The sequence below is a fragment of the Pristis pectinata genome, chromosome 11 (genome assembly GCF_009764475.1).
Source record: "Pristis pectinata isolate sPriPec2 chromosome 11, sPriPec2.1.pri, whole genome shotgun sequence".
In the NCBI taxonomy this organism is placed as follows: Eukaryota; Metazoa; Chordata; class Chondrichthyes; order Rhinopristiformes; family Pristidae; genus Pristis; species Pristis pectinata.
In genome coordinates this window covers 849686-877300 of record NC_067415.1, presented here as the reverse complement: position 1 = coordinate 877300, position 27615 = coordinate 849686, and the positions used below count along the sequence as shown (strand labels likewise).

The window sequence follows — 27615 nt, the reverse complement described above, 5'->3', positions numbered from 1 at the left end:
GCTGGAGGTTAAGCTCACAGACTACACTCAAGACACGTCTCCTACCTTTCTTTTCTCTGGACTGCTCTTTGAGGAACTGTTTGAAGTGCTGCTACTCATCGAAAAGGCAGTGCTTTGATATCCTAACTGTGTAGGGACTCAACACAGTTGCCTGTACCTCGGGCGTGTCGGAACCTCGTTCCTACGCAGCCGTCGCTGGACCTGGAGGCACGGCTACTGTGAAGACGTCCCCCTTCAGACTACTGACTTTAGAAAATGCGGTGCGCTGCAATGTGTCTCTGTCGGTTGGTCTGAACGGTGGCCTACTGGCCATGTCTGAGACAGTGGGAGGCAGAGCAGTCATTGTCACGGTCAACAGAATGCTTGGTGGGCTGGTATTTGTCTTGCGTTCTAAGAGAGAGGTGTCCTTAGCCTTGGGTAAGGGGCTGACGTCCGGGGAGGTCTTTATGCCGGTGGGGGCCCCCGCACAGCAGGTCATCCTTTCTGAGGTATTTCCCCATATCCCGGACGAAGTCCTCCTCCCTCACCTGCAGTCTCTGGGCGAGGTACGGTCGAGCATCACTCCGATGCTGCTCAAGCTGGCCGTACCTGGCTTCAAGAACGTGTACTCCTTCAAGCGCTTGCTGTATATGCAGCTGGAGCGGGGTGGAGACGCTGAGGGAGTTTTCCAGATAGAGCACGAGGGACAGCGGTACCAAATCTTCTAGAACACCGGCTGCCCGTGGTGCCACGCGTGCAAGGCGTTCGGGCATGTCCATCGGCATTGCCCCAGCCGCACAGGGGGATACCGCTGCCGCTCCTACTCCGGCCCCTCCCCCTGCTGTCCCTGCCCCCGCTGCCCCTCCTGGGTCGGTGGGGGTGGGGGGTGGGGATGAGTGGGGTGCAGACGGTGGGGAGGGGCGGACTCTGGTTGTGGCGAGGAAGGTGAGAAGGAAGCAGCACGTCCAAGCCTCACCCCGGAGGTACAGGAGTTGGCGGCTTCCTCCGGTCCGGACCTGCGGGACCACGTGGTCTCTGGGGGTCCGCGGGTGCCGGGGGAGGCCGCAGGGAAGACTGCGGTGCCGGAGGCCCGAGGTTCCCTCCGAGATGGAGGTCACTGTACCTCTGCACCCTAGCGGCCTGAAGCAGCGCCGACACGTCTCCGAGGACTCAGAGGAACCGGGGTCACCCAAGCGGGGGACTCGCCCCCGGTGAAGGCCGTGTGGTCGGCGGGCGACCCCCCCCAGAGCAGAAGAGCGGCGCTGAGGGGGCTGACTCGGCATCTGTCAGGGTCATGCCCCGAGTCGGTGGATGAACTCACGGCGCGGGGGGATCCACCCTCGGTTGAGGCTGCACGCCTGGAGTGTGTGCCCTCCGGGGAGGGAGACAGCCCCACTGAGGGCCCCGCGGATCCCGGGTTGTCTGAGGGAGGGGTGTTGGCCACGGTGGTGGTCTCCCAGACTGTGGCCGCCATTGTCTGAGGGGGGATGAGGTGCCCCCAAATCGCCAGTCCGTTCAGTGGCGACGTGTGAGGGTGCCCCTGTGAGCAGGGAGGGTGGGGACTCTCTCAGTGCTGCTGACGAGGGGGGAGACCAGGGTGGGGCAGTTACCGTAGCCCCGTTGACTCACATCCTCCGATTGAGCTCTGCGAAAGCCTGCGAGCCGCCCACCCTGAGGGCAGGATGTGTGGGGGAGAGCGGTGTCGATGTGCGAGGGTCCAGTACTGCCCGGCCTTGAGACCAGGGGCAGCTGGATCTCCTCCTGCCGCTGACCCTGGGGGTGGGATCGTCCCTGGGGCGGGACCATCCGAGGGGATTGCTCCTAGTTCTCGGGTGGGCACGTCGCCCGGTGGTGGCAACTGCCTGAAGGGAGACGAGAGCTTGGAGACCGGTGATGAGGACGAGGGTGACTCCGATAATGAGCTGGAGGACTACCTCGCCCCCAGCACCATGTCGCGACCCATCACTGTGGAAGAGATCTGGGAGTTCCTAGAGAACACATGGAGGGAGCAGAACAAGGCCAAACTGGCTGCCTCCCGGTGGGGGGATCTGTCCGGTGTGGTATGGTCCATCCGTGCCATACTGGAGCAGGGGAAGGGCTCAGGTCTCGACCAGCAGGAGAAGCGCCGGTTCAGAGATCTGAGGCTGCTTCTAGAAGCTGAGTTCAGGGTGCGGGGGTGCTCGGTGGGGAGCCCTGCTCCTTCCGCCTGTAGCGCTGAGGAGGGTAACACACTGTAGCAATCATGAAGATTACTGTTGCCAGCCTGAATATCAATGGCGTCAGAGGGTCTCTCCGCAGGTTCCACCACCTCTCGGTCCTGCGGGACGGGAGGTACACGGTGGGCTTCCTGCAGGAGACCCGCACCGTTCCAGGAGACGTCCGCCTGGCTCCTGGAATGGCACGGGGGGGGGGGGGGGGGGGGGGGGGGGGGGGGGGGTCTACATGAGTCACCTCAGCTCCACTTCGAGCGGGTGGCAATCTTGTTGGCCCTGACCTTCCAGCCGGAGATATTGAAGGTCCAGGAACTGGTGCCAGGCCGTCTGCATCATCTCGCCACACGCGTGGATGGCGTACTGTTGCACTTTGTCAACGTGTACACCCCCGAGCTCGGCCCAATGCAAGCACGCTTTTTTCGAGAACTGTCAGCTTTGGTAGAGTCTTCTGAGAGTAGCAAGTGCGTCATCCTTGGGGGTGATTTTAACTGTAACCTCGAGGAGAAGGATCGCTCCGGGCCCCAGTGTAGCCGCGCGTCTGTGCGGCTGCTGCGGGACTCGGTCGGATCCTTTGCCCTAGTCGACGTCTGGAGGAACCTTCATCCAGACTCCCGCACTTTCTTGCGGAGGTCTGCGAGAGGTAGAGGTTCGCGGATTGATCGATTATATGTGTCCAAGGCGCACGTCTCCTGCGTGTCAGCGGCCTCCATGCGGCCGGTGGCGTGCTCGGACCACCACCTGGTGTGGGTGGCGCTCAGTCCGCTGCCCGTGAGGGCGGGGTCCGCATACTGGCACTTCAATAACTGGCTGCTGGATGACTGATGATTCTGGGATTCGTTCCACCTATTTTGGACGGCTTGGAGGGAGGAGTGGTGGGATTTTCCCTCCCTCAGGATCTGGTGGGATGTGGGCAAGGCTCATATCCGTGTTTTCTGCCAGGAGTACACGAGGGGGGCGACCAGGGCGTGGGTGTCCGAGATCGAGCGGCTCGAGAGGGAGCTGCTCGACTTGGAGTCTCGGCTGGAGCCATCTGCCGAGGACTCGCCCCTTTGGCACAGGTACCAGGGAGTGAAGGAGACACTTCGGGACCTACAGCTCGAGAGGTCCCGAGGCACATACGTGTGATCGCGAGTCCAGATGCTGACGATCTGGACCACGCCTCGCCCTTCTTCTACTCTCTGGAACGCTGGCGGAGTGTACGCAGGCGGCTCGTGGAGCTGCTGGTGGAGGACGGATCCTCGGTCACGGATCAGGCAGGAATCATCCGGGAGGTTCGTGCTTTTTATGCTGCCCTGTTCTCGCCTGAGCCGTCCAGTGAGGACTCGTGTGCGACTCTGTGGGAGAGTCTGCCGCGAGCAAACCCTGAAGTTGTCAAGCGGCTGGAGGCTCCCCTCAGTCTGGAAGAGCTGACCATTGCCCTAGACCAGCTGCAGCGGGGTAAGGCTCTGGGGCTGGACATGCTGACAGTCGAGTTCCTCCGTGCTTTCTGGGATGTCCAAGGGGAGGACTACGCGAAGGTGCTGGGGGAGAGCCTGGTGATGGGCGAGATGCCCCTCTCGGCGCAGGGTGGTCGTGGTCCTGCTACCTAAGAAGGGGGATCTCTGTAATCTAAGAAACTGGCGCCCAGTATCTCTACTCTGCACCGAGTACAAGGTATTTGCCTGGGCGATGGCCACTCGTCTGGGCTCTGTGCCAGCCCAGGTGATCCACCCCGACCAGTCCTACACGGTCTCGGGCCGGTCCATCCAGGACAACATCCACCTCGTCCGGGACCTGCTGTACCTGTGTCGGGAGGCCAGGGTGTCGGCCGCCTTCTTCTCCCTCGATCAGGAGAAGGCATTCGACAGGGTGGATCATGAATACATGGTCGGAACTCTGCGCGCGTTTGGCCTCGGGCCGCATTTTGCAGCCCGCGTCCAGCTGCTGTACACCGCCGCAGAGAGCCTCATCAAGGTAAATGGGTCCTTGACGGTGCCCTTTCGCTTCGGGAGGGGGGTGCGTCAGGGGTGCCCCATGTCAGGGCAGTTGTACTCAGTCTGCGTGGAACCGTTCCTGCGCCTTCTTTGGAAGTGTCTGATGGGGCTGGTCCTGCGCGAGCCGGCGACGGAGGTCGTCCTCTCGGCTTACGCCGACGACGTCCTCCTCGCGGTCACCGACCCGGTGGACCTGCGGAGGATGCGAGAGTGCCAGTGGGTCCATGGGCAAAGTGTTCGTGTCTGCCGGTGGGTCCATGGTAGGAGGACTCTCTGCCGGAGGAGTTGCAGCCCTTCGAGTGGAGCACCAAGCACCTCCTCTACCTGGGGGTCTACCTGTCTCCAGCCAAGGGGTCCTGGCCGGCGAACTGGCAGGAGTAGGGAGCGAAAGTTTCCGCCCGACTGGGACGCTGGTTGGGGCTGCTTCGGGCGATCTCGTACCGGGGCAGGGTGCTGGTCATCAACCAGCTGGTGGCCTCCATGCTGTGGTACCGGCTGGCCACACTGGTGCCGCCCAACGTCTTCGTTGCCACCACCCAGAGGAGGTTGATGGACTTCTTCTGGGGCGGCCGGAGGCACTGGGTCTCTGCAGCGGTCCTAAGTCTGCCATTGGCGGAGGGGGGCCAGTCGCTGGTGTGCATGCGTACCCAGGTGGCGGCCCTCCTCCTCTGGGCACTGCAGAGATACCTGTATACTGAGCATCCCCCACGGTGGCACGCACTGGCCACCTATTTCCTCTACCGAGGATGCTGCCTCCGGGAGGGGGCGCGTCTCCCAGTGGTGGCCGTCCGCCATGCCATTTCATAGGAACTGCCCGGGTTCTACCGAGATCCGATGCGGGTATGGGGCGCGGTGTCGTGTGGCGAGCGCGTGGCCCCTCCCCCTCCCATCGCGGGGGCTGCCGGAGGGGGTCCCTGCCGCGCTAGCCCCTGCACTGCCGGAATTGCTGGTTGGGCCCAGGGCCCGAAGTCTGTCTCAGGAGGGAGCCCAGCACAACCTGAGCCGCCCGGGGGACATGCTGACGGTGCCGTTCCACGAGGTGCCTATTGTAATGGGCTGCTCCTGCACACCTTTTACTTCCTAGCCCTGGTCTGCCAGCCGGACACGCCATGGCGGGCCGTCTTGCCGGCGGGCGGAGAGGGGGGTCCCCGATGGAGGTCTCTAAACGCGGGAGTCCTCACGCTGTACGTCGGGGACCTGGGATGGCGGGTGCTGCACCGGGCGGTACCATGCAACCGATTCTTAAGCCGGTTCACCAACACTCCGGCCACCTGTCACTTCTGTGGCCGGGAGGAGACGGTGTACCATGAGTACACAGAATGCGAGAGGCTGCAGCCCCTCTTTGCGTATCTGAGGGGGCTGCTGCTTAAGTTCTGGCTGCATTTCAGCCCAACAATGTTGGTTTACGGCCACCTGGTGCGGCGCGGGGCTGAGCGTGTGGGAGATCTCCTGGTGGGTCTTCCGCTGGGCCTGGCCAAGCTGGCCATCCACGGGATGCAGCGGCGGGCAGCCGAGGGTACTGGCCGGTCTGCCTGCCTGCCCGTCTTCCACACTTATGTGCGCGTGCGGGTGTCTTTGGAGAGGGAGCACGTGGTCTCCGCGGGCACCCTGGCTGCATTCCGCGCTCGGTGGGCTCCTCAAGAGATAGCGTGTGTCGTGGACGAAACCAATATGATTTTGATATGAAATATTGAGTGTTGCGGTACCGGGCGTAGCGACGTATGTGTGCTCTCGCAGTGTCAGTTTACAATAATCTCTGAAGTTCTGTAGTTGATTAGATGATCCTTTCTGTATTAGATGTGTACATTCGATATTTGTCGTCTTTTGTAGTGCTTTTAGCTAATAAATGTTTTGTAAAAAAAAAGGGGCAGTACTGAGGGAGGGTCACACTGTGGGGGGGGCGGTACTGAGGGAGGGTCACACTGTGGGGGGGCGGTACTGAGGGAGGGTCACACTGTGGGGGGCAGTACTGAGGGAGGGTCACACTGTGGGGGGGCGGTACTGAGGGAGGGTCACACTGTGGGGGGCAGTACTGAGGGAGGGTCACACTGTGGGGGGCAGTACTGAGGGAGGGTCACACTGTGGGGGGGCGGTACTGAGGGAGTAGTCTGTGGGAGTTTGATATGTGCAATCTGGCTGCTGTGTTCGCCTACAGCGGTGACACACTTGAAAAATCTCTGCAACATCTGCAAGCACTTTAGTGGGGCAGGCGAAGGTATTTTACGGTGAGCTCACAGACAAAGTCTGACTCACAGAGAGTAGCGACGAATGGCTTGTCAAAGTGACGGGTTTGAAGGACTCTCCGTGAAGAAGGCGGTGATCTGGAGGGGGAATTCCAGAGCTCGAAGTCTGTGAACCAGGATGTGGCGGGGCAGTCACATGATGGGGTGGTGTTGAAGGATGGGGGGGGTAGAGGGAGGTATCAGACCGACACTGGTTCACAAAGCAACATTGTCAGTGCAGAGAGGAACCGTGTGAGAAAGATACACAGAGGACGATGTTTGCTGCCACCTGTGATCCATCACTCTAACCTCTTCACTCTCCCCCACATATATAACCACAGAAAGGAAGAAAACTGAGCTCTCTACAGAATCGTTACCAGGGCAACTGAGCCAGCTTTCACAGACTGAGCAGCAGGACCTGGGCACTTCCTACAAATCCACCACCAACTTAGGGAAAGGAATCTCACAGCAATATTCTGCAGCAGGTCCACCATAGAAGGAAATCTCCTGTACTGCTTCACAGAGGGGGTGGGGACAAGAGTGGGGAGGGAGGGGGGGCAGGGAGGGAGGGGGAAGGGGGGGCAGGAGAGGGGGATGGGGGAGGGAGGCAGCGAAGGGCAGAGGCAGTGAGGGGCAGAGGTAACTGGGACTGATTCAGGCCGCCTAGGAACAATTGGAGGAGGAACACCACCCTTCAAACTCCATCGAGCTCAGCTTCAGCAGCAGGAGACCCCTTGCCTCCCTCGCCACCCCCCCCCCCCCCAAGTAAAGACACCACTGCCAATGACAGGTGAAGATACGAGTGAGGAAGAGGAGCCCCTTGAGTCCACTGTACCATTCAGTGGGATTGAGGTGGTCCAAATGTGATCTCAACAGTCAGCACTGGCACCGACTGACTGGGCAGTGGGCAGCGCCAGGCTGTGGAAGGACAGGTATGAAAGTCCGTGGTGATGTTGGTGCTGGTCAGACAGCCTCTTGTTCCTGCACTAACCTTTGTGTCTCACGTGCTCATCGGTCCTGGTTTGTCAGCTCTTTGCCATGACATGCCAATCATTCATCCGTCTTCCCTGTCAACTTCAGAACACAAGGAAGTCGGAGCTGCAGTTGGCCGCTCAGCCCCACCAGCCTTCCCTTCCCCATGGCTGACCTGCCCCTGGCCTCAGCTCCTCTCTGTGCCCAAAATCCCCCGACTGTTCACTTATCTACCTCCTCCAAGTACCTCTGAAGATCCAGACACACCCTCTGGTGCAGAAAATTCTAGATCCATCATCCTGTGGAAAGTTCCTCCGTACCTCAGTTTTAAATTCCCGTCATCGAATCTTGTAACCGAGTCCCCTCGTTCGAGAGCCTCCCACAAGTGGAAGCATCTTGCTATCTACCATGTCATGCCCCCGTCAGGATCCTGTACACCCCAATAACATCACCTCTCACTCTTTAAACTCCGAACAATATAGATCTAATTTCTTTACCCAGCCTCATCTGCCAACTTTTCAGAGGTTTTTCAGGGGTGTAAGTCCACAGGAACACGCACACTTACACCATTCAACATTGCATGGGTTACAGCATCCCATCTGTCCATGGCTGCCTTAATATTGCAGCACTTCCTAATTTGCAGAGGACTGGTGTTTATTGCCGTTTGACACAGCTCAGTACACTGCACAGGTAGCAAGCCTTAATCAGGTCCACCGTGGTAACAATGAAGTGGTGGAAGTGTCCTCAGCGTTAACCAGATGTTCAGCATCACTGTCGATGATGAGCAAGGCTCTGTTGTCCGGGTTACTCCTTGCCCGCTATCGCCTGACACAGGTGGAAATGACGATATGATCCTGGGAGCACAGCAGCAACATCCAGGCTTTTGTGTTCGATCGCCACACCACTGGAAAATTGGCCCTGGCTGTCCAACCAAGCCTCCTGTCACCCTCAGCACTGCCTCCGCAGAGGATGGGAAAACCCAGAGAGTCACAGAGCATGGGAACAGACCGTCTGGCCCACCCTGCCCACTGCACATCTGTACCAATCCTATTTTACCCACAGTTGGTCTGTAGCCCCAAGTAACACTGTCCTAACACCGTACAAATTCCCAGAAACATTAGAAATTCTTGAACATGCTATCATTCAAAAAGGTGTTAGATTCTTAGCGAGCATAAAGGTGGATAAATGCCCAGGACCTGAGAAGATGCATCCTGGGCTGCTGCAGAAGGCAAGGGAGAGGATTGCTGGGACCCCGACAGCAATGTTTACATCTCTGCTGGCCACAGGACTGGGGAACAGCTAACGTTATTCCCTTTGTTCAAGAAAGGCAGCAGACATAAGCCAGGTAACTACAGAGTCTAACATCAGAGGTAGGGAAGTTACTGGAAATAATTGGGGGCAGGACGAGTCTGCATTTGGAAAGGCAGGCATTAATCAACGTGAGTCAGCATGGTTTTGTTAGGGGGAGATCCTGTTTGACCAATCAGATTGAACTTTTCAGAGAAAACAAAATACACTGATGAGGGCAGTGAAGTCGATGTGGTTTGCGTGGACTTCTGTAAGGCCTTTGACAATCTTCAGCTGGAGCAGATGCCACTGTTGGAAGACTATTGAACAGTCCTCTAGGACAAATAAGATGGACTCTTCACCTCACAATCTACCTCGTTATGACCTTGCACCTTATTGTCTGCCCGCACTGCACTTTCTCTGTAACTGTAACACCTTATTCTGCATTTTGCTATTGTTTTCCCTTGTTCTACTTCACTGCACTGATGTGATGAAATGATCTGTATGCAGAAAAGAGTTTTTCCACTGTACCTCCACACATGTCACAATAATAAACCAATTAAGTGTAGCCAAGAGTCATGATCTGTTCCAGCTCCTGTGGAAAACCTTTCACCACCGCAGCATCTGCACTTGTCGCCTCCTCACAAAAGGAATATTTTGGCCCGAGTTGAAACGTTCAGACCAGTCGTGGTTTGTATCAGCACGGTCAGGATCCACACCCACCTCACATTCCTTCAAGTGGAGCACTGCAGTGAATCCTGATCACTGCAGTGAATCCCGATCACTGGAGCACTGCGGTGAATCCTGATCATAAGAGGAGCACTGCGGTGAATCCTGATCACAAGAGGAGCACTGCGGTGAATCCCGAGCACTGCGGTGAATCCCGATCACAAGTGGAGCACCGGGGTGAATCCCGATCACAAGTGGAGCACCCCGGTGAATCCTGGTCACAAGTGGAGCACCCCGGTGAATCCTGATCACTGGAGCACTGCGGTGAATCCTGATCACAAATGGAGCACTGCGGTGAATCCTGATCACAAATGGAGCACCGCGGTGAATCCCGATCACTGGAGGACTGCAGTGAATCCCAATCACTGGAGGACTGCAGTGAATCCCAATCACTGGAACTCTGCAGTATTTTCCTCAATAACATAGTCTGCATTTGGTAGGAGCTGATCCACTGGCCTGCCAATAGCACGTGTGCATAGCTACACGCACACAAACACACACCACACACACACAGATAGGTACATCCACTTATGCAAATACACAGCACACGGCCAAGGGCTTCAGACATCAGGCGCAGTGGGCACTGGTCACAAAGGCCGTCAGCTGTAAGGTTACAGGGAGCCATTGTGTCTGGGCAATAGCTCCTTATTTATCAGGGAATGCAGGCAGACACTCTTTCCTCTGCTCCACCAGTATCAGTAACAGCTGTTCCTCACTTCACTGGACTGCAACCAGAATAGATTTGGATATTTTTGTCCCAATTAAGTTTAGGTTCATCTTTGAAGGTTTTGCAATGCAGATAAGAGAGTCTGGGTAGAGTTTCAGTGGGGGTGAGGTGGTTCTGAATGCATGGAGCAGTGTCTTTGGGAATGGGGGAAAGTCTGGAGCAAGAGGGGTTCAGCAGCAGGTCCCAAGTCAGTTGGAGGACAGTTACATAGAAACATAGAAAAACTACAGCACAATTCAGGCCCTTTGTCCCACAAAGCTGTGCCGAACATGTCCCTACCCTAGAAATTACTAGGCTTACCCATAGCCCTCTATTTTTCTCAGCTCCATGTACCTATCTAACAGTCTCTTAAAAGACCCTATCGTATCCACCTCCACCACCGTTTCCGGCAGCCCATTCCACACACTCACCACTCTCTGAGTAAAAAACTTACCCCTGACATCTCCTCTGTACCTACTCCCCAGCACCTTAAACTTATGTCCTCGTGGCCACCATTTCAACCCTAGGGAAAAGCCTCTGACTATCTACCCGATCAATACCTCTCATCATCTTATATATCTCTATCAGGTCCCCCCTCATCCTCCGTCGCTCCAAGGAGAAAAGGCCGAGTTCACTCAACCTGCTTTCATAAGGCATGCTCCGCATTCCAGGCAGCATCCTTGTAAATCTCCTCTGCACCCTTTCTATAGCTTCCACATCCTTCCTGTAGTGAGGTGAACAGACCTGAGCACAATACTCCAAGTGGGGTCTGACCAGGGACCTAAATAGCTGCAACAATACCTCACGGCTCCTAAATTCTATTCCCTGATTGAAGGACAATACACCGTATGCCTTCTTAACCACAGAGTCAACCTGCACAGCTGCTTTGAGCATCCTATGGACTCAGACCCCAAGATCCCTCTGATCCTCCAGAGTGCCAAGAATCCTACCATTAATACTATATTCTGCCATCATACTTGACCTACCAAAATGAACCACTTCACACTTATCTGGGTTGAACTGCATCTGCCACTTCTCAGCCCAACTTTGCATCCTATCTATGTCTCTCTGTAACCTCTGACAGCCCTCCAAACTATCCACAACACCCCCAACCTTCGTGTCATCCGCAAACTTACTAACCCACCCCTTACTTCCTCATCCAGGTTGTTTATAAAAATCACAAAGAGCAAGGGTCCCAGTACAGATCCCTGAGGTACATCACTGGTCACCGACCTCCACGCAGAATACGACCCTTCAACAACCAGCTGGATGCTGCCAGCGGAGGGGGCAAGGAAGGCTGTCATTCCTTGTCTGCTCCGTGACCCGTGATTCCGCAGGGATCGGTACTGAGACCTCTGCTGTTTGCCATATATAAATGATGTGGATGAAACATAGACGTGGGGGATAGTAAGTTTGCAGATGACACAACGATTGACGGGGTTGTGGACAGTGCAGAGAGGTGTCAGAGGAAGCAGAATATAGAGCGGTCACAGATATGGGCAGATAGAGTTTAATCCAGACAAGTGTGAAGTGTTGCAGTTTAGGAGGTCAAATGTAAGGGGAAAGTATAACAGTGTTGATGTACAGAGGGATCTCAGGGTCCAAGTCCACTGCTCCCTCAAAGTGGCCACACAAGTAGACAGGGTGGAAAAGGCAGCATGCAGCACCCTTTCCTTCATCAACACTGAGTGTAAGAGTCAGAAAGTCATGCTGCAGCTATATAAAACTCTGGTTAGGCCACACTTGGAGGATTGTGTGTAGTTCTGGTTGCCCCATTACAGGAAGGATTTGGAGGCTTTGGAAAGGGTGCAGGAGAGGGTCACCAGGATGCTGCCTGGATTAGAGGGTATGAGCTAAAAGGAGAGGTTGGACAAACTTGGGTTGTTTTCTCTGGAGTTGCAGAGGCTGAGGGGAGACCTGAGATAAGTTTATAAAATTATGAGGGGCACAGATAGGGTAGTCAGTCAGAATCTTTTCCCCAGAGTAGAAATGTCAAAATACTAGATGACATGCACTTAAGGTGAGAGGGGGAAAGTTTAAAGGAGATGTGCGGGGCAAGTTTTTACACAGAGAGTGGTGGGTGCCTGGAACAGGCTGCTGGGGTGGGGGTGGGGGTGGAGGCAGATACGATAGAGGGGTTTAAGACACTTTTATACAGACACATGAAGATGCAGGGAATGGAGGGAGATGGATCATGCACAGGCAGAAGGGACATGGTGTTCGGCACAGACGTGGTGAGCTGCAGGCTCTGTTCCTGTGCCGTACTGTGTTGTAAGGAGTTGGGCTGCCAACAGTGCTGAATTGTGTGGCTGTCCTGCAGACGGTGCCATCTCCATCCAGAGCCCTGGTTACATGCCGTCGGTGGGTACCAACGATCAGTGAAGTCACTTCACCAGTATATCACCCACCCTGATGGGGTTTAGAGAAATGCGTGATGTTTAAAAGCTACATTCTAACGCTGCAATAAGTGAAGAAACAGGAAGTGCAGAATTGTACAGGCGTGAACACACATCCGGGGGTCTGAGGCAGATCTTCACCTCATCGAGGCGCTCATCCTGACAATCAGCACAACTGCCACCTTCAGTGCTTCAGCCGAGGCGACCCCAATCCTCAGCCACCGGCAGATTCCACAGCCCTTCTCCATCCTGCAGAAAGACATTAACCTAAGCTCCCTCCCCTTGCACTAACGTGTAGTTCCAGCCACCCATTACCCCCTTTGCTCAATGACTGAGCTTCCTGCCCAGTGTTGACCACTGTAGGTTCCTCATCCTTGGCCTCCCCTCTCCCAAGCTCAGTAAATGTCTCCGGCCTACAACCCGCTGATAACCGCTGTCCAATTCTGGCCTCTTGCATAACCTGCACTTCCTTCACTCCGCAGCCGGCAGCCACGCCCTCCGCAGCCACCTCAGTGACGGTGCCTCTCTGACGATGGGACTGTGGGGAGCCTTTTGACGTTTTATTGTATTAAAGCCAAAGATTGCAGTTTACAGCGTGGGGGGTGGGGGGGTCATTTGTTCAGTCTTGCTGGAAAGCAAAACTAAACTTACCAATCCTCTTCTTCCCCAGAGGTACATTTCCAGAGCTGAAATACTTCTCCACAATTTCTTCAGCTTTCTCTCCACCAGTCCATGACAAAGCAGTAACTTTACTGCTGAAAATAATCCTCTGATCTCTCTCCGAGTGAGTAACCGTTTGGAATGAAGATTCTCCCTAGGCCCCATTGAGACAACGTGGTTCTTATCTGCATCTCTATCAGCACCAACCATTTCAGAAACATTTCCTCCATGCAGATTATTGTTAATTTAATCCATAGTTCAATGGTAAGCACTCAGCAGACAGGAGCAGCAGTACTGAGGGAAGGTCACACTGTGTGAGGGGCGGTGCCGAGGGAGGGTCACGCTGTGTGAGGGGCGGTGCCGAGGGAGGGTCACACTGTGTGAGGGGCGGTGCTGAGGGAGGGTCACGCTGAGGGAGGGGCAGTGCTGAGGGAGGGTCACGCTGTGGGAGGGGCAGTGCTGAGGGAGGGTCACGCTGTGTGAGGGGCAGTGCTGAGGGAGGGTCACACTGTGAGAGGGGGATGGTAATGAGGGAGGTCATCCCAGATGAAATACTGTCTTTCAGGTGCGATGTTAAACCTCCTCTGAGTACATGAAGTGTTCCCTGGCAGGTGAGCGCGCACATGTAATGGGCCCATTCTCATCCCTCAATGAACAACTAGATACATGATCTGTGTTCATTTCAGTTTTTCACAGCTTGCACACACAGATTGCGAAGGGGGTGGAATGCAGCTTCCCAAGTAGTCAGACACACCGTGACACATCTCCACACTGTCTGCGCACACTCACTTTCCTATGAACTGCGCTGTTCATTGCCCCCTCCCTGCCTGTGAATCAGCACCTCCTGCGTTCCCCCTCCCCCCTGGGGTAGTGCTGGGCAGTCACTGACCGCCGGTGACCAGAGTCGGGGGGAAAGGAAACAGGAACACAACCCCCATTCCTTGTGACAAACACCAGCCTTCAGTGACAGGGCAGTGCTCTGCAGAATAACTCAGTGGCCATCTGCATTGCTGCTTCAGTCCCACAACGTCACTCCGTCAGCCCAGGGTATTTCCTCCTCAGGAGCAGCAGCAAGTGGTCAGCAACAATCCCTGCACCGCTGGCCCCATCCTCCTCGGGGCCTGGCTGTACCTGAGCGAGAGCGCTGGGCAGGTCAGGCAGCCCTGCCCCACTGCAAGGGATCACCACCCTGGCTCAGTGGAGCACAACCGCGGCGACACCTGCGGCTGCCCCCAGAACACTCTGCGCAGAAGATATATTTCACTGTGTATTTCGATGTATATGTGACTAATAAAGATATCTTATCTTATCCTTCTGGCAGTGTGGGCCTACACTTCGATAGGGCCCAGGCAGAGTAAACAGGAAAACCCCATTTCCCTCAGTAGAGGGGTCAAAGGTGTCAAGTAGCTGACAGACGACGGATCTGGAGCTCTGCCTGACGGGACAGGAGAGGCAGAAACCCTACCCCACGGAGCTGTGACCCGCAGGGCTTCAGCCCCAGTGCTGGAGGGTGGGGGGGTCACCTGGCAGGATGGGCCAAATGGCCTCTTCTACAGTGTGAATGACTGTCTGGGAGGCCTTGGTGTGAGAATATACTTGAAAACGTCTGAGGGTGCAGTGTAGTGCAGTCCACCACAACATGTGTGTGGGGTCTACACCCCAGCAGCACTGTCGACTGAGAGCTGGAGTGCTGCCCACACAGTACCTCATGGGTGGGCAGAAGGGGAGAAGGTGCTGGGGAAGCTGAAAGGCCTGAAGGTGGAGGAACAGTCTGGAGCAGCTGGACCACACCCCAGAGTCCTGACAGAGGTACCTGACAGGGTGAGCAATTCTGGGCCCTGTATCTAAGGAAGGATGTGCTGGCCCTGGAGAGACTCCAGAGGGGGTTCACAAGACCACTGAATGACCACAAGACCACTTTCATTCATCCTGTGAATAAAGGCTTGACGTATGAGGAGTGCTTTATGTCTCTGGGCCTGTACTCGCTGGGAGCTCAGAAGGATGAGGGGGGATCTCATTGATACTGAAAGGCCTGGATAGAGTGGACTTGGAGAGGATGTTTCCATCAGTGGGAGAGTCCAGGATGTGAGGGCACAGCCACAGAAAAAAGGGACGTCCCTTTACAACTGAGATGAGGAGGAATTCCTTCAGCCAGAGGGTGGTGAATCTGTGGAATTCGTTGCCACAGACGGCTGTGGAGGCCACGTCATTGGGTGTATTTAAGGCAGAGATTGATAGGTTCTTGATGGGTAAGGGGATTAAGGGTTACAGGGAGAAGGCAGGAGAATGGAGCTGGGAAAAAAAAACAGCCATGAACAAATGGCAGAGCAGACTCGCTGGGCTGAATGGCCTCATTCTGCTCCTATATTTTATGGTCTGAGTCACCGCAGAAAAAGAGTGATAGAGTAATACAGCACGGAAACAGGCCCTTCGGCCCAACTGGTCCACGCCGACCACACCATCCTCCCTGCTAGTCCCAGTTGCCCGTGCTCGGCCCATAACCTTCCAAGCCCCCCCCCTCCATGTTCCTATCCAAATGCCCCTTAAATGTTGCAACTGTACCCGAATGCGTGTGTGTGAGAGCACGAGCGAGGCAGAGCGTGAGCGAGAGAGGACAGACAGACAGAGAACGAAGTAGGAAGAATAAGAACACCGTTACAGAGGTACCGATGTTTTCGGGCAGAATGCTTTAGCTGCTCCTGTAACCCGGGCTTGGAACACAATGTGATGCACAAGTACCTCCCTTTGTGCTATTGGGGTCATCATTACATGAGTGTTCTGTGTACCCCAGGGACCACACACTGAGCAGCCTCGACCCCTTCACCCTCACAGCCGGACACAAAAGGTGCCAGGACACATTCTCAATGGCCAAGGAGTTTACTCTGACACCCTGAGCAGTTCATATCCCTGGACCAACATCACCGGAGGCTGACGATCCAATCATTACTGTGTTTGTGGCAGCTTGCTGTGTAACATGGCTGCTGTGTTTATTACAACGGTGACTCCTTTTGAGGACAACTCATTGACTGAAGGTGTGTTGGGATGTTGTGGGACTGTGCAGCTTGATGACGACAAGCTGAGAGCTCAACAGACATTGCAAGCTCAGCCCTGTGGTCACTGGGTGTTCACCTGCCCTGGAGCTGGGCTGTGCCCACAGCTCACCCTGAAATCAGTTCAATGATGTGGGACACTGGGTCATGGAAGCTGCAGTGTGGTGGGGGGGGGCGGGGCGAGGGAGTGTGACTTGGAGGAGGAGATGGAGTGAGGGGTGAAGGAGGTGCAGTCAGGTTGCTTGCTTTCTTCAATGGGTTACATTCCCGTAGGAGAGACGTTGCTGTGCGCAGCACCATTTCCTGCACCTCTCTCAGTACAAGGTCTACAGTGAACCCAGGCAATGAGCTCTGCAAACATCCTTAAATGGCCAGGACTGTGGATGGTCGACAGAGAATCAGCAGGAAAGCAGCCAGAAGCTTTCTCCCAGAGTAAACAGTACAACCTCACAAACACTTCAGTCTGCAGATCTCACTCAGATTAACACGCAGCTTCCCAAATTCCTGACACATCCACCCACTGCGTACAAAACAGGATACCGAGCATCTGACCACTCTGACATTCCTCCCCCACACAGCACTGCAAGCACAATGACTACATTAGAAATGGGAGCAGGCCGTTTGGCCCATCAAGCCTGCTCTACCATCATTCAAGATTGCAACTGATTTTCTATCCCAACACTATTTTCCTACGCTATAACCCCTGGTATTCACTGGCATTACCTTCACTTAATCCCCCACTATCAATATCCTGGGTGTTCCCATTGACCAGAAACTGAACTGCAGTAGCTGTGTACACAGTGTGGCTACAAGTGCAGGTCAGGGGCTGGGAACCCTGCAGTGAGTAACTCCCCTCCTAACTGTCCACAGCCTGTCCACCATCTACACGGCTCAAGTCAGGAGTGTGAGGGAACACTCCCCACTTGCCTGGGTGAGTGCAGCTTCAACAACACTCAGGAAGCTCGACACCATCCAGGACATGGCAGCCTACTGGATAGGCACCCCCTCCACACCCAATCACCCACTCCACCACCCACACACAGCAGCAGCAGTGTGGACCATCTACAGGAGGCACTGCAGCAACTCACCGAGACTCCTCAGACAGCACCTTCCAAACCCACCACCTCTCCCAGCCAGAAGGACCAGGGCAGCAAAAGCCCGGGGAACACCACCCCCTGGGAGTTGCCCTCCGAGCCACACACCATCCTGACCTCGAAATATATCGCTGTTCCTTCACCGTCGCTGGGTCAAAATCCTGCAACTCCCTCCCCAACAGCACTGTGAGTGTACCCACACCTCAAGGACTGCAGCGGTTCAACAAGGCAGCTCCCCACCACCTTCTCAGGAGCAACCAGGGATGGGCGATTAGATGCTGGCTCAGCTGTGAAGCCCACACCCCTTGAATGACTGAAAAACATCCCTTGATTCTTTTAACACCCAGAAATCTACCGTTGTGAATGAATTCAATGACTGGGCTTCCACAGCCCTCCGGGGCAGAGAATTCCAAAGATTCACCATCCTGAGTGAAGAGATTTCTCCTCAAGCTGAGACTGAGCACAACTTCTAGAACATTCAGTCAGCAGAAACATCTGCTGTGTGTCCAGCCCTGGCACAACTCCTTCCATTCTTCTAAACTCCATAGAATATAGGTCCAATCTACTGAGGCTCTCCTGCGTGGCAAGCCCAACACATCTGGAACCTGTCTCCTGAATCGTCACTACACTCCTCTATGGGAAGAGCATCCTGCTTGAAGTAAGGAGAGCAAATCTGTCCACAATTCCACAGATGTGGTCTCACCAATTTCCTCTCCAGTTGCAGTAAGACATCTTTATCCCTGCAATCAAATTCTCCCATAATAAAGACCAACATGTCATTTGGCTTCCGAGTCACTTGCTGATCTTCAGTGGTCTATGTACGAGGACACCCAGGTCCCTGTGAACATCATCAACAGTCTGTCACCATTGAAAAACCATTGTTTTCCTGTTCAGTGCAAAGGGGATCACTTCATCGTTTTCCATTGCATGTTCTATTGCCACATGCTCACCCATTCATTCAGCTTGTCCCAAAATCCCCTTGAAACCTCTTTACATCCTCCTCCCTACTCACAATCAAACCTAGTTCTGTTAGGAGATCTCTACAGCCTACACGATATGAAGGGGAGTCACAGGAAGGAACAGAGAGGACTTTAGAGCTGCCACTTTCAGGGATCAGTGGACTTGCACCCCAAGGTCCGTGTTCATCAACACTCCCTAGGCCCTACCATTTATTACGTACCTGTGTTAGCCTTTCCAAAATACATCACCTTGCATTTGCTATTACTTCGCCCAATTTTACAGTCGACCTATATTATAACTAGCCATGGACAACCTTCCTTGCTGCCTACAAAACCACCAATTTTCGTATCATCTACAGTGTGGAGGGTGTTTAAAGACCAACTGCACAGAGTACAGGACAGATATATTGCAGTAAGGAAGGAGAAGGATAGCAGGGTAACGGAACCTTGGATAATGAGAGAGGTGGTGAATTTAGTCCAGGAGAAAAAGGAAGCGTATGTAAGTTTGGGGAAGCTAAAATCAAACAGAGCCATTGAGGATTATAAAGAAGCTAGAAAAAAGAACTCAAGAAGGGAATTAAGAGAGCAGGTAGGGGCCATGAAAAGTCATTGGCGAGTAGGATTAAAGAGAATCCCGAGGCATTCTATACACACATCAAGAGCAAGAGGATAACTCGGGAGAGGGTAGGACCACTCAAGGATAAAGGAGGGAACATGTGCTTGTTGGCAGAAGATGTGGGAGAGGTTCTAAATGAGTACATCTGTATTTAGCAAGGAGCAGGACATGGAGGGTAGGGAGATCAGTGTGGAGTGTGCTAATATGCTGGGGCATTTCGAGATAGTGTTTGACAAGGTCCCTCATGGGAGGCTCATCCAGAAGATTAAGATGCATGGGATCCATGGTGAATTGGCTGTTTGGATTCAGAACTGGCTTGCCCTTGGAAGACAGAGAGTAGTGGTCGATGGGACTTATTCTGGCTGGAGGTCTGTGACTACTGGTGTTCCGCAGGGATCCGTACTGGGACCTCTGCTGTTTGTGATGTATAGAAATGACTTACAGGAAAACAAATACGGGTGGGTTAGTAAGTCCACAGACGATACAAAGATTGGTGGTGTTGTGGACAGTGTAGACGGCTGCTAAAGGATACAGTGAGATATGGATCAGTTGCACATATGGGTGTAGAAATGGCAGTTTAATCCAGCCAAATGTGAGGTGTTGCACTTTGGGAGATCAAATGTAAAGGGACAGGACACTGTTAATGGCAGGACCCTTAACAGTGTTGATGTACAGATGGATCTAGGTGTCCAAGTCCACAGCTCCCTGAAAGTGGCTGCACAGGTTGATAGGGCAGTAGAGAAGGTGTATGGCACGCCTGCCTTCATTAGTCGAGGCACTGAGTTCAGAGTTAGGAATGTTACAGCTTTTAAAATTCTAGTTAGGCCACGTATGGAATATTCAATTCTGGTCATCCCATTATAGGATATGGAGGGTTTGGAGAGGGTGCAGAGGAGGTTTACCAGGATGCTGCCTGGACTGCTGAGATTTAAACTCATTTTTCTGCATCGTCAGCCCAATAATAAAACCATTCTTATTGCACTCCTGTATTGTCTCTCTTGAAAGAGTAATAAAACTCCTTCTACACTGTCCTGTCACACACTCCCTGGGCAGGTACAGTCCAAGTAAGATGTGGTGCAGGGCTCACTCTTCCATGAAACACAAGACTGAAGTGTCCTGGGATACCATAAGAATCACAATGGAGGGACAGAAATACTCACAATAGAGGGAGTGCAGGTTCACAGATTGAATTCCAGGATGGTGGAAGATTACAGAGTTTAGAAGAATGAGAGAAGAGTTCACTGCTGTGTACAATGTTCCTAAAGGCCTTGAGGGGGGAGATGCAGAGGTGATCTCGCCTCAGGCTGGAGAGTCTGGGTGCAGGGGTCACAGTCTCAAAATAAAAGGGTTGGCCATTTTGGACTGAGATGAGAAACGATTTCTTCATCTGCGGGACCTTTGAGATATTTGGAATTCTCTATCCAGCGTTGTGGCAGCTGAACTGCAGAGACTGATAGATTTTTTGATAGGGGATTAGTGCAGGAAATTAGCCCTGAGATAGATCAGCCATGATTTTATCGAATGATGGAGCAGAAACAAGGGCTGCATGGCCTACTGCTACTCCTATTTCTTATGTTGTGCCCAGGAACATAGAGCAGGGATTGGATTCAGAGAGAAGGTCCCTCTGTACTGCCTCAGTGCTGATCCTGGGAGTGGCTCACACTCATTCCACATTCAGAAGTGATTAATATCACGTTGAATAACACAAAGCGTACAAGTGTCTGTGACAGGAAGTTAACTGCCCTGTGGAGTTGAACTGTGTGCCTCGGGACCCGACATAGATCGTGACCTATTCGCTCAAGCACAATCCAGCAGTCCGACGGACCCTGAGTACACTACAGGAAGTTGGCAGCAGGAATGCAGGCAGGAACTTTATATCTCTGGGCAGAACTCCAAACTCAATGTGAAACAAAATGACAGAGTGGCTGAAATATGCGGAAATGGGGGTTTGAGAGCGAGAATAAATTCTCTGCATTGTCACTGCTTCCTTAGGGCTTGTAGCCTGGAGCACAGGCACTTCAGTCAGAGTTAGCGAGCTACTTCGGAAGCACTGCAGTCAGCAAAGAAAGGCTAAGATAGGACTTGCATTAAGAGCTTCAGTTATTGAAGCCAAAGCTCACTGCCGGAGGCTGCCAACTACAGCACTTGGCAGTCCTACTCCTGCCTGAAGACTCAAATTCTTTGCTTCAGAAGGTGTTGGCTGCACCTCAGAGCTGACATGCTTCTAACTCAGGAGGGTGTGAGATCAGTTGGATCTCCAGAACCTAAGCATAAAAATACAGACCAACGCTCCCAGCACTGAGGCACTGCTGAAGGAGTGCAGCACTGTCAGAGGAACAACACTGGGAGGCTGCATCTCAGGGTGATGTAAGGGAACACTGCCCTGTTTGCCTCTCAGCTCAATTACAGATCCCACAGAAATTTTGTAAACATCAGGTCTCCGCCGCTCCAGAGAAAACAACCCTAGTCCATCCAATCTCTCCTTGTAGCTCATGCCCTCTAATCCAGGCAGAATCCTGGTAAACCTCTTCTGCACCCTCTCCACACCCTTCTATAATAGCGTGACCAGAATTGAATGCAGATACAACCTAACCATTCCCTTCCTCCCACAGATGCTGCTCGACCTGAATTCCTCCAGCAGATTGTTTGTTGCGGCCTAACTGGAGTTTTATAAAGCTGCAACATAACTTCCTGACTCTTGAACTCAGTGCCTCAATCAATGAAGGCAAGCATGCCATATGCCTTCTTTACCGCCCTGTCAACCCGTACAGCCATTTTCAGGGAGCTATGGACTTGGACCCCAAGATTCCTCTGCTCATCAACACTGTTAAGGGTCGTGCCATTAACTGTGCACTTTCCCTTTACATCTGACCCACCAAAGTGCAACACTTCACACTTGCCCATGGGCAGAGAAATAGCAGATGGAATTTAATCCTGAAAAATAAGAGGTGATACATTTTGGGTAGGACGTGTAGGGCCCTAGGAATTATTGGGGAACAGAGGGACCTTGACGTACAAATCTAAGGATCCCTGACCATGTTAACAAGGGTAGATAAGGTGGTGAAGGCGGCATACGGGATACCAGCCTTTAACTGTGGCATGGAGCACAAGAGCAGGGAGCTCATGGTATAACTACATAACATGTTAGTTGGGCCTCAGACTGAGCACTTGGGTACAGCTCTGGTCACCACACTGTAGGAAGGACATGATTGCACTGGACAGGGTGCAGAGGAGATTCACCCGGACATTGCACGGGATGGTTTCAGTTGTGAGGAGAGACTGGGTCTGTTTTCTTTGGAGTGGAGGAGGCTGAGGGGGGATCTGACAGAGGGGAGTAGATAGAATTGTTTTCTCTTAGCAAGTGTTTCTGATCAGAGGGCACAGGTTTAAGGTAGGAGGATTCAGAAGGAATTTCAAGAAGATTTTTTTCCACTCAGAGGGAGGTTAAACACTGGAACTCACAGTTTGAAGGGTGCTGGAGGCAGAGACTCTCAATATTTAAGTATCTAGACAAAGTCCTGGATTAATGCAGCAGGGAAGCAGGCCCTTCGGCCCAACTTGTCCATGCCGACCACGGTGCCTTCCTGAGCTATTCCCATTTGCCAGCGTTTGGCCCAGATCCCTCTAAACCTTTCCTATCCATGTACCCGTCCAAATGTCTTTTAAACGTTGTAACTGCACTTGCCTCACATTAGAAGCAAAGGCCCACGTGTTTATCAGCCTGGCTACACACAATGCCACAGCTTTTGATAAAACTGTCAATCGCTGATAAATTATACAATTATCTGCTGAAATCGATATTCAGCCACAGTTCAGCACAAGATGCAAACACCCAGTGTAGTCATTGCTTCAGGTATCCGAGACAACAGGCGAGTGAGGCAGGAATCACTCATCCCGAGCTGCAGCCCGTGCCGTAGTCGGTATTCCCACACACCCTCCTGCTCCCGTCCCACATCTGTTGCTCCCTGTTCTCCTGGAACTTCCCCGTAAATGGATCCATCTATTTATCTCAACGTGCTGGGTAGAACTCAAAGTGTAACACTTCACTGATGTACCGTAACTTTGCCCAAATCATCCTCAGTAACACATCAAACCATAGAGATCACAGTTAATGCTGGGAGTTCTCCCAGTACCTGGGCCAATATACATCCCTCAAATAACATCACAAACGAATTATTTGGATGTAATCACATTGTGGCTAGCTGTGTTAGAGTGGGTGCTGTGATTCCTATGTGACAGTGCTGGTTAAACCGTGGACAGGATGGGATTTGGGACATCCGAGGGAGAGCTAGCTGCCAGAGAAACAGGCTCATTTCTGCCAACCTTGTACTGAAACTTCCCTCTGCTGCAAGATCCCCAGTGCGTGAACCGCCAGACGTACTCCGGTTCCAGGCACCGTGGACCCACAGCACTGCACCAGTCCATCCTGACCCTCCCATGCCACAGCCAGAACGCTCGGGCTGACAGTGCCCACTGCGAGGGAGAGGGGTGGGAAGCAGGCGCCAGCACTCACCCCTGGTTCAAGTCGTTCTCCGTGTTGTCCAGCCATAGGCGGACAGCGACTGCGTTGCCTTCCCGGCACTGGGTGAAGATATCGTCCATTCTCTTCTTGTCCCAACGCTGCCGTTAACACCACGAGTAGAAGGCAGTAAGGCACGTTAATCCAAAATGGGTCTAGGGCACCCACCGGATCCAATCCCCAAGCTCACCAACAGCACAACCTGAAAGGAAGCCAGAGATTCTGAGATCCGTGCTGACACATCGCAGACACCCACAGCCAGACACGCCCAGAACTGGTAACCTGCCTCTCTCCCCGTCACCCCAACAGTCTCCTGCCTCCCATCTCCCAATGCCCACAGAAACCCTTCCCTCACCACCCACTCAGTGCCTTGCCCTGACTGTCTGTCCTGGAACTAACCACTGCAATGTTGTTTGACCTCGAGCTGCCACTGACCCCAGTGACTTGGTAACTGTTACCAAGGCAACCAGCTCCCAACTTTGCTATGTACTCCGACTTCCAAGATGGACCCTTTCCTTGTGATATTGATCCATGCTGCAGGTTGAGATTTAATAACTCGGAGCACCCAAGAGAATCTCAGTTCAGGTCCCCAGTTCCACACAACAGTTGGCTGGAAAATGCCTCACGATGTCCCAGACCCTGAAGGGAGCTGTGTAAACCCAGGACCAATGTTTCCCTCCACCTTCCTCCAGCCCTGGGCCGGGTACTGGACCGGGTAGCCAGAGTGCAGCCTTCTGACTTCTTGACATCCTGCACTTCCCTGTGTGTGGCGGAGGGTCAACCAAAATCCGTGCTGTGTCAGCAACACAGGAAACAGAATCGGGAGGAAGGATTGTGCTCTTCGTGTCTGCTCCCACCTTTCAATTAGATCACAGCTGATCTTTTACCTCAGCCCTGCTTTCCTGCACTAACCCCATTCCCTCGATTCCCTGGAAACCCAGAAATGGTAGATGTTCTGATGCTTCATTGGTGCTGCACCAGAAATCAGGAGCTGTGTGTACCTGCAGCTGGACAGTGATACCTGTATTGATTTCAGAGAGTTTACAAGAGCCCAGGACACACATCTTTGGATTCCCACTCCAGCAAAGTTCCTGCATTTGTGTAGTGTCTTTCACTTTCCTTTCAGGACATTCCAAAAGGATTTACAGCTTAGGAAATCTGAAGTGTACCAGTTATAACGTGGGAGGCCATTTGATACAGTGTCGTTGGTGTGCAAGGGATAAGCCAGGGCAAAGGGGGTAACTCTCCTCCTCCTCCAAGGACAAGATGTTATATCCACCTGAGGGGGCAGGTTAGGCCTTGGTTAAGATCTCGTCTGAAAACCGATAATAACTAAATACCCAGGACAAGTGGGAGACCAACATTGCAAGAGTGGTTCGAAGCAGACAAGCCCACGGATGAGGGTTTCAAATCGTGATCAGGGTATTTCCTGAACCATTCAGCCTGTGCAGACACTGAGCCATCCCGAGCAGTGCCGGGTCAGTCATCTCCCTGAACTCTGCCGTGCTGAGCCAACCCGAGTAGTGCCGGGTCAGTCATCTCCCTGAACTCTGCCGTGCTGAGCCAACCCGAGTAGCGCCGGGTCAGTCATCTCCCTGAACTCTGCCGTGCTGAGCCACCCCGAGCAGCGCCGGTTCAGTCATCTCCCTGAACTCTGCCGTGCTGAGCCAACCCGAGCAGCGCCGGGTCAGTCATCTCCCTGAACTCTGCCGTGCTGAGCCAACCCGAGTAGCGCCGGGTCAGTCATCTCCCTGAACTCTGCCGTGCTGAGCCAACCCGAGCAGCGCCGGGTCAGTCATCTCCCTGAACTCTGCCGTGCTGAGCCAACCCGAGCAGCGCCGGGTCAGTCATCTCCCTGAACTCTGCCGTGCTGAGCCAACCCGAGCAGCGCCGGGTCAGTCATCTCCCTGAACTCTGCCGTGCTGAGCCAACCCGAGCAGCGCCGGGTCAGTCATCTCCCTGAACTCTGCCGTGCTGAGCCAACCCGAGCAGCGCCGGGTCAGTCATCTCCCTGAACTCTGCCGTGCTGAGCCAACCCGAGCAGCGCCGGGTCAGTCATCTCCCTGAACTCTGCCGTGCTGAGCCAACCCGAGCAGCGCCGGGTCAGTCATCTCCCTGAACTCTGCCGTGCTGAGCCATCCCGAGCAGCGCCGGGTCAGTCATCTCCCTGAACTCTGCCATGCTGAGCCATCCCGAGCAGCGCCGGGTCAGTCATCTCCCTGAACTCTGCCGTGCTGAGCCAACCCGAGCAGCGCCGGGTCAGTCATCTCCCTGAACTCTGCCGTGCTGAGCCATCCCGAGCAGCGCCGGGTCAGTCATCTCCCTGAACTCTGCCATGCTGAGCCATCCCGAGCAGCGCCGGGTCAGTCATCTCCCTGAACTCTGCCGTGCTGAGCCATCCCGAGCAGCGCCGGGTCAGTCATCTCCCTGAACTCTGCCATGCTGAGCCATCCCGAGCAGCGCCGGGTCAGTCATCTCCCTGAACTCCGCCCAAGTGCCCACACCTGAGATCGTAACCAGCACTGAACATAAGACGGACACAGCGGGGGGCAGGGGGGGGGGAGGGCAGGGAGAGCAGGGAGAGGGGACCAAACGGGACTGGACCCCACTAGGGACAGGGTGTGAGACTGAACCCCACTGGGGAACGGGTGTGAGACTGAACCCCACTGGGGAACAGGTGCAAGACTGGACCCCACTGGGGGGAGAGGGAACCAAACGGGACCAGACAGGGTTGAGCAGGGAGGCAGTGGAATGCAGTCCCTCTGAGTCGAGCATGTATTGTATTGCATTGCATAGGGTTGGGTCCCAGACTTTGGCAGGTATCTTGGCTGATGACCTAATCAAGTCACCAAAACAAACCTTAATTCCCAGACAGTGAACTGACCGACACACACATCTGAGGCAGGAGAGGACACGGCCCTCGAGCCTGCTTGACCGTGAAGATCGTGCCTGTCCTGACTGAGCTCTGCACTGTGGCCCATCGACTGTGCACTCCCTCCGTGCTGAAGGAATGCAGAGGAGCCAAGGCTTGTACAGCACGTCCTGGAGCAGGACTCCGAGGGAGGGAGGGAAATATCTCACCTCACCTCCTCATTGCCTCACACTCAGTCTTCCTCCATCCCTCACACCTCCATCAAGATCCCACACACAGCCCTGCCGGCAATTACACAGCAAGATCCCACACACACTCCAGCTGGCAATTTACACAGCAAGATCCCACACACTCCAGCTGGTAATTCACAGCAAAATCACACAATGCACCCAGAGTGCAGAGCAAGATCCCATAAAGAACCCAACAAGTACACAGCAAGATCCCACACACTGGACCCAGATAATGAACAGCAAGATCCCACCCAGCAGCCGGAGAGAGCGATCCCACACACCAGAACCTGTGGATGCACCGCAAGATCCCACCCGGCCCGGGACCAGCCCGGCTCTCGATGTGGGACCAGGATCGGAGGCCCGGGGCCCGCGGTCCCTCCACCGACCCGGCAGCGCCGCTCTGGAGCGGTCCCAGCTCCCCCGTCCCCAGCCCCAGCCCCGGGCCCGAATCCCCGGCCCCCCGCTCTCCCCCCGGCCCCGGCCCCCCGCTCTCCCCCCGGCCCCTAGGCCCCGCTCTCCTCCCGGCCCCGGCCCCCCGCTCTCCCCCCAGCCCCGACCCCCCGCTCTCCCCCCGGCCCCCGGCCCCCGGGCCCCGCTCTCCCCCCAGCCCCGACCCCCCGCTCTCCCCCCAGCCCCGACCCCCCGCTCTCCCCCCGGCCCCCGGCCCCCGCTCTCCCCCCGGGCCCCGACCCCCCGCTCTCCCCCCGGCCCCGGGCCCCGCTCTCACCCCGGCCCCCGACCCCCCGCTCTCCCCCCGGCCCCCGGGCCCCGCTCTCCCCCCGGCCCCGGGCCCCGCTCTCACCGCTCCGCTCCGGCCCGACTCTCGGCGCCGCGTCCACACCCTCCGGCCGCTGCCTCTGCCACGCATGCGCGGAGCCACCGGGCGAGGAGAGGGGAGGAGCCACAGGCGGAGAGTCCGGGGGGGGGGGGGGGGGGGGGGGGGGGGCGGAGCGCAGACACACCGGGTGCTGACACAGTCCGGGTGCAGACACACCGGGTGCTGACACAGTCCGGGTGCTGACACAGTCCGGGTGCAGACACACCGGGTGCTGACACAGTCCGGGTGCTGACACAGTCCGGGTGCAGACACACCGGGTGCTGACACAGTCCGGGTGCAGACACACCGGGTGCTGACACA

At 54.7% G+C, this 27615-nt stretch overlaps 1 protein-coding gene across 1 annotated transcript in view; it reads right to left on the bottom strand.

Moving 5' to 3' along the window:
• Positions 1–27350, bottom strand: part of ilk (integrin-linked kinase) — a 49719-nt gene extending 22369 nt beyond the window's left edge. Inside the window, exons 1-2 of the mRNA XM_052026471.1 lie at positions 27280–27350; positions 23370–23577 (exon numbers count right to left, since the gene is read on the bottom strand). Of these exons, the coding sequence (XP_051882431.1) occupies positions 23370–23458 (89 nt within the window). The 5' untranslated portion in view covers positions 23459–23577; positions 27280–27350. The remainder of the gene's footprint in view (positions 1–23369; positions 23578–27279) is intronic.
• Between the last annotated feature and the right edge of the window lie 265 nt (positions 27351–27615).